This window comes from Etheostoma spectabile, chromosome 22 (assembly GCF_008692095.1).
Source record: "Etheostoma spectabile isolate EspeVRDwgs_2016 chromosome 22, UIUC_Espe_1.0, whole genome shotgun sequence".
NCBI lineage: Eukaryota > Metazoa > Chordata > Actinopteri > Perciformes > Percidae > Etheostoma > Etheostoma spectabile.
In genome coordinates, this window is record NC_045754.1 from 9,999,361 (window position 1) to 10,007,050 (window position 7,690).

General features: G+C 39.7%; 1 protein-coding gene across 7 annotated transcripts in view; it reads left to right on the forward strand.

Moving 5' to 3' along the window:
- cacnb2a (calcium channel, voltage-dependent, beta 2a) overlaps nt 1–7,690 on the forward strand; it is a 69,177-nt gene that overhangs the window by 27,077 nt on the left and 34,410 nt on the right. Inside the window, exon 1 of one of the 7 annotated variants that reach the window (XM_032504151.1) lies at nt 1,292–1,455. The exons of 5 other annotated variants lie outside the window; for them this stretch is intronic. In XM_032504151.1, coding sequence (XP_032360042.1) covers nt 1,384–1,455 — 72 coding nt within the window. In that variant the 5' untranslated portion in view covers nt 1,292–1,383. Of the gene's footprint in view, nt 1–1,291; nt 1,456–6,395; nt 6,730–7,690 lie in introns of those variants that run through there. One more of the 7 variants, XM_032504157.1, reaches the window with a different exon arrangement.

The following is a 7,690-nucleotide window of genomic DNA, read 5'->3' on the forward strand; positions in this document are numbered from 1 at the left end:
GTGTGTGTGTGTGTGTGTGTGTGTGGTAATTTAAGTAATGTATGTATGGATATTTTAGTATATTAATCTGACTGCCAGCATGTCTAGGACTTAAATATCTGAAAAATGTTTAGTTATTGTTTGGTAAACAGAAATCAGGCTTAAACCGTTGACTTTTTGTTTCTTACTTATTTACTGGGATTCTAGTGCATAGTCAACAGCTCATCCTCCTTGAACACCCAGGTGATTTCAATTATTCTGGCTGATTAGAACTCTGCTCAGATTGTAAGTGGGCCAGAGTTTAGATGGGTATTTATTAGGTGACAAATCTTTTCTACCAACAAGAATGGTAAAGCTGTCATTTGTCCTGCCCTATAGGGGCAACAGAGCTAATAAGCGACTCAGGAAGATGCCAATCAATCAGTCTATACACACCCACACAGTGCTGGGAAGATGTCTAATCAGCCAGATTAACTCAAAACACCTGTGTGGGTGTTCAGGGCCTTTCATTTTCTATTACTAGAAAAAGAAATTGAGCTGTCAACATTGAATAAGGACCTTCTGTACTGTAAACTGTGGTGTTATTGTCAAAAGAAGCAAGAAACAAAACTATATTTTTTCATTGTCAACAAATTCCATGAAAATACCAGAACCAGCAATGACCTAATCCTGCTAACAAGTGTTGTCTCTGTACCCAAAGCATAGCTTACTCCTCCATGCCATAGACCTGAGCGTTAGGCAGGCTAGCTGTTTTCAGTCTTAATGCTTAGCTGCACTAACCGGCTGCTGGCTGTAGCTGCATATTTAATTAACAGACGTAAGAGGGGTATCGATTGTCTCATCTAACTCTTAAGTTAAAAGCAAACAAGCCAAAATGTCAAACTATTTCATTAAGGTTCTGTCAATGAAGTGTCCTCTTAAGTGACAAAACCATCTAATTGTGTTTGTGAACAAATATGTGTGCATGTTTAACTCAAACCCTTATCACTAAATTATCAGATATTAGGCCATCCATTTATTAATTAAAAATGCCCCCAGCTCTGTGTCAGTGTAGAATGAGGTGTTTTGTCCATCATTTCGTGTGTCACCAGAGGACAGGGGAGTTACTGTATCGGTGTAAAAGTGTGTTTGCATACAGTGTGCGAGTGCATTGCCCTCTGCCAGTGTTGGCTTGACCAGTGCGTGACTCTATTGGTCACAATGGTTCCAATTTGCCGGCTGAAGAGTTTTTTCCTATGACTCCATGTGGGACAGCCGATGTGTTGATGTGTTCAGCGAGCGTGAAGTGACTCAAAGCCACACACTTGCACTGCAGCCGCCAAACGTTGTACACTGTTACACATTTCATCACTTCAGAAGTCATCAAGTCTTTGCTTCCACACGCTGTCCAGCAACTCTGAGCTCATGATCTTCATTCCTTTGGGCATGCTTGACAAGTTATCTTTGTCTCCACTGACTAAACACATCTTGGGAAGGGTAAGCTTTACTCAACTTTTAACTTCAGTGTTTGTCCTCAACTGGAAATGTACTGTTGTAATACCATTTAAATAGGGTGAGGCTTAAGACTTCTCTGCCAAATAGAAAGGTACAGCAGTGATGTATGATGTGTGTGCAGGTTAGGTACTATTCTTAGGTTTAGCACACATGCTAGCAAGATGCCCTTTGGTGGAGTGGAGGAAACGGCATTCAAACTCTTGAGTCGCTCAGAGAGGCAGCAGGAAACAGAACAGCTGGGGCTTAAATCTCCGTTTCTCATCCTTTATCTCTTTTTTACTCCCTCTGTCTCTCAGTCTCTCTTTCATTTTCCCCTCCCTTTTCTTTGTCTGTAACTGTCTGTCCCATGGCTCAAGTTGCCTGGCATGTGTTGTAGCTAGGTAACCTCAGTCAGATGCTGGCTGCCGGCCCTGGGCATTTCATTAGATGTTAATCACAGTCCCAGCAGGCCCAGCGTGGATTCTCCAGTCTGATGTGTCTATTATTAATCAGGATCAGTGGAATTCTGCTCTAAATTTAAGCTTTATATCAGAAGAGTTGGGTATTTGAAATGTTTTAGCAGTGGTACCAAAACAGTACTTTTTATAATACCTTACCTTTTTCCTATGTACCAAAAAAGCCAAACTTCTCAAATACATTGGTGTTAAAAGGATAAGAATTACATTTTGGGATTTTTTTGCCAAGTATTAGATTAGAAAATCAATACTACTATGTTGGGTACATATGTAGCTGTAGCTTATCTTTGCATAAAGACTCTCGCCTGACACTGTCTAAATGTAACATCTTTTGTGTTTAATTTGTACAGAATTTAAAGTAATTTAGCTACATATTTACCAAACAGATTATTAGTGGTATCAATTTCGAAATTTAACTGACATGTAGTGGGATTACAAGTATGAGAGGGGAGATTAGCCCTGATCTTAAAGACTCATTTACAGGATCAATTGGATGCAGTGCTGCATGTGCTAGGTAGAAGATTGTACTGCCTTTTCTATGTTTTGGACAAAAAAGAAATAGGCCTATTGCCATTAGGGAACTTCTGGAGGGACATGAAGTCCTGTTGTCCAGTTTCATTAGTGTAATAGCATTCTTGGCAAGGCAAAACACCTTTTGAGAGATCTTCAATGATCTAATTGTGGTGTATCTCTTTAGTTTACTTACCATCCATAACATTATTTGTATGAATCATGGCCTGTTATAATAGCACATTTGACAGGCAAACAAAACACTGTTGATGTTGCTGGATATTGTTAATGTCGCTGGCAAGATGCTCCGGGTCAGAATCAATTACTTATCTTCAATTATCTGTCATTGTTTTGTCTGTGTTATGATTTTCTATTGATGTTACACAGATTAACTCGTGATCCAGAGTGCTTGAACACTGGCAAGTGTGTTTGGCAAAGTGGAGTGGTTTTGTTTTGGACCGTTTACTTTAATGGTGAGTGTGGCCACTGTGGAGTCACACAGCATGAAAGTGTCGGAACTCCTGATATGGAGATAGAACGGCCTGGTGGCATGAAAGACATAAAGTACACAAGTGTGATCAGCGCTATACTGCAGAATGAATCTCCACTAGCTCCAGGGTGATTGATCTGACAATTTCATCTTTAATTGTTTGTTTTAATCTTTTTTAGAAATTACGATGTCAATGGCATCGTTTTTTAAAATTTTTATTGGAATTGTTTGTAGACGCCGCCGTGAATTCCAGACACTTGTTGTGTTTCAGCCCTGAAGCACAGTAAGCAGCGCTCCAAAGTTTGGCTTTAATTTAAGTTGAAAATGGTGAAACTGTAAATCACTATCTTATCTGTGAAAGAACATGTGACCCGTTTCAACTTGATAACTGCTCACCACCAATAGAAATTCATGTATGATCATTACTTTAGGATTAGACTTCAGGATTTAAGCTTCTTACCCACAGTAAATTCCTGTTGCCCACATTAAAATATTGTTGCCATGCATCTAATAGTCATGTATTCTTAGATTTAAAAACCTTTTATTCTACAGTGTACACCTTTTTGCCAATTTAGATACACCTACAGTAGCTAAAATGAATGCAACAGTCTTGCAATAACAGTCTTGAAGGATCCAATGTTGTCAGAAAAAGGAGTCAATACAAATATTTATTGAAGGGCTGTTGTATTAGGGAAAATGCAAGAGCAGCAGAGTCAGAATTTAGTCTACCATCGGTCTCTTCATCCTACACAAGGTGACATTTAGGAGTGAAAGGAAACCACTGTTAGCAATGTCTGATTTTGTCTTTTTTTTTCTTCTAGGTTAAACACTTTGGGATGTTGTATTGATTCCCCCCTCTCTGTCCAATTACTGTACGCTGGTCTTTATAAGCTATCCTCATTGCCCTTTGTATGCTTGTCGGTGTGAATGGCTGCTGACGTCATTGTGTGCATGTATACTAGTCGATAAGCCAAAGGCAATGCCGACACTCCTTTCCCAGCGCTGGCAGAACTGGAAGACATTGATCTGTCAAATCCCATTCAGAGCCAATTCAGAGAGGACTGATAATGTCTGTCGGCAGTGAAGAATGCTATTGTGTCATAATATTATAGTAATTACACAAAAGAAAGCAACCAATTTAGAACAGCTTCATTTGCTTTTGTTAATTTGACATATTGCATACAGCGTATGCTTGTAGAGGCTTCGAGCTAAAACCCGTTACACACATTCAACACTGTAAATTTTAGTATGGTAGGCATCAGCATGCTAATCCTGGCAGGGATAGCTGGAGCTACAAAGGATCAATGGACATGCAGTGTTTTGTACGCATTGTTTTGATTAACAAGTGGCATCTTAAAATCACAATTCAAAGTGTTTCCTATTCACCCTCCCAGTCTCACTTTGATTTTTTTTTTTAAATGCTCTGATTTTCTAGCAGTTGCAGACTTCACATGCAAAAGTCATTTTTAGTGAGTAGTCAGAGGCAACAGATCACACTTCCTCATCAACTGTCATCACCCTCAGTATGCAGAGGCTTTTGCCTTCAGGCTTGGACTTAATTATAGTCTGCTTTTCACCTTCATTTACCTTGACCTCATGTTGCCACTGCAGGGTTTTGGATTAGACTACAAACTGAGCTAAGAAGCAAAAATGGCAAAACCGGTCACTGGGTCCGGGTTTTTAAATGTGAATATTTGCTAATTTTCTTTTACTCTTCTATAATAAAATATTGAATAGCTGAATGTTGCGGACTAATAGTTGGATTAAACAAGATATGATTGTGTCAATATGGAATTTTGGAAACTGCAATGGGCATTTTTCACTTCTTAACAATAATTAGACCAAAGATTATAAAACAATTAATCGAGTGGATAATCTGCACAAATAATTGATAATAATTATTAGTTGCAGCCTAACAAATTCATCAGAAGTGGAGTCTATGGTCAATATGTAAGAAACACTCTTGCCTTGACTCTTGAAGAGTTCATGTCTTCCTAAACACACTAATTGACACATATCTAATTTGTTTAATCTGTACAAAAAATTATTAATTAATTAATTAATTAATTAATTAATTAATTAATTAATTAATTATTGGCCAGGAACAGCTGGACAGATCCAGGCTAGCGGTTTCCCCGTTTTCAGTCTTAATGCTAAACTAAAAATTATAGGTGAGATATACACCGACTGATTTTCAAGCTGATTTTGTTATCTCAGACAAAAGAAGATTTTTTTATTGCACTGATGCATCAGGACTTGAAACATTGTTCTGGTGAAATGAGGATAACTATCCTACAGTTTGTCACGTGCCGGGCAGCACTCACCCTTGATGATAATCCTCAGAAAGGGGTTAACCCCGATCAAACACAAAATAATCCAGGATTTAGGATGGGCCGGCCAGAAAACATTTTTTTTCCACACTGACAAATACAAATATGGACTTTACCGGGATGTTGAATAAAGCTCAGAGCTTGTAATTTTTTGTAGTTGTATGATTTTACAGGTTGGACATAGAATGTATCCATTCGGTTCACCTCTGTGCTGTTCAGTTGGCATGTTTTTCCAGTGACATAGCTGCATTCCTCTGTTGCTCCTGTTTTATAACAGGACCATTTTAATTAGTCAGGGTTTCATTTTGTGAACTCATGACTCAGCTGTGGCAGTTTCCAACTCTGTTTTGACTCATGTTGTACCGCTTAAATAGAATGTTAAACTTGCTCAGCCAACATGAGCTGTGACATAACAGCTCATACACGGTAAGCTAACAAAACACACATCACAGCTTCAGAGTGTCTGATGTCAAAACACAAAGATGTTCTTTGAAGGGAATGTGCCTCTTTTTTTTTTTTTACAGTAACCACTACAGTTTCTTGGATTCATACCAGCTGCATTACCCTGGAGCTCTGACTAATAGAAATCTGTCACTTCATTACTAAACCAACTTTTATATGGCTTTAATTTAATAGATGTAAGAGTTTGTAGTGTGTTATGTGTTCTTATTCTACAAAGTAACTTCCATTTGTCTTACTTTTTAATGTAAGCTTCATGGTCTACCATCAAATGACCAAACGGAAAGTTTCAATGACTTTGGTCCCCTTTATGATGAAAGCAGATATGGCATTTCGTCGATGTAGTGAAGATAATTACTTCCTGACGTTTTGGTTGCAACAACATGTGCCGAGACTATACAGTGAGTTCAAATCCTCCAGCTTTCCTCTCCTCAGAGTGTAACCTCCTTTAAGGGAAAACATGTAAACTCTCCAGATCACACTCTCGCACACAAACACAGCTTCTGCAGCTGCTTTGGGTGCTTTCTAGAATTTTCAGGCAGGCCCTGTTGGCCAGAGATCTTACTTCCTAACTGTGTGTGTGTGTGTGTGTGTGTGAGAAACAGACAGAGTTTATATATGTGTGTGTGTGTGGGAGGGGAGAGGGGCAGAGGGGCTTGCTTTTGGGGCTGGAGGACGGCTGCGGCGCTGTGAAGGAGTGTTCTCCCAGCGTGGGAAAGGCGCTGGTCTTTTCTTTGCCTCTCAGGGACTTGGGTAGGCCAAAGAAGGTCTGAGAGGAACTAACTTCTTTCCTCTGGCTCCAACTTTTTCTGCTTGGGCCAGAGAGGCAGTCGTTCCCCCCTGGAGCTGCAACAAGGGGATTTGTAGGAGTAAAGAAGTCAGGCTGGTAGGAGTTCCTGTGCTCCGAGAGGAGATGGGCAGCAGCTGAGGAGATTTTCTCCCAGCCGGGCTGAACGGCAGAGAGTCGAGTAGGGCAGAAATGTATTATTCCGGCAGTGAGGAGTCAGATCTGGTAAGTTTAAGTAAACATTCTTTCTGCTACTCAATCAGTATCCTTTTTACACTTTTCTGAGCCTAACTCGGCTGTACCTCTCAACTCTTCTTTCTGTCTACCCTCTGAACAAAGAGGAAGGGCTCGGACTGCAGGAGAATGGAGGTTATTAGTGCAGGATTTAAAGGGGCGGAATCATACACTTCCTATTTTTCTCCTTCGCCGCTGCTTTGCCTGAAAGTTAGTGAGAGTCATGCTCAAGATGCACACTTAAATCTCTTCCAGTGTGCTGTTTTGAGACGACAACACTCATTTAGGCATCTTTTTCTGAATTTGCGAGCACTTCTGCATTATCTCTGCTATTTTAAAGTGGGGAGCGGAGACAGTCATTAACAGGAAGAAAGAGGGAAATAAAGTAAACAGCTGGGTAAAGGTTGAAGAGACAGAGACCGGTAGAGAGCATAAAACTTGGCTTTGACCGAGAGGAAAGGCTAAAGTTTGGTCTTAGCCACGAGCCCAAAATGTAAAAATTTGAGCACCATCCATACTTAATGAGTGGATGTTCTGTGCATGCAAGTTTGTAGTGAGTGTTTCAAACATTTTCTGTTCTGTTGCGGTGTGTGAATGATATGGTGGTAAAATATTTTCCTGTGATAGTAATCAGTACTTGTCATCAGCCACACCCTTGTATTAATGTCTAATCGGCCTCTAAAAGCAAGTCTGAAAACAGTAGTAAACACAGAAAACCCTGTTGTAAACAACCTGCAGTTTATAATAAATAGTTGAGATACCAGATATGATTTAGTGCTACAGTATGCACGTGTTTCTGTTGTGTTAATGTTTGAGAGTTTGTATGCAGCAGATACGTTGTGGGTAAATTAGAAACTACTAGCTGTTCAATCTATAGCTTGTTGCTGTTCATTAAGGTCTGGAAAAACAATTGTCACACACACACACACACACACACACACACACACACACA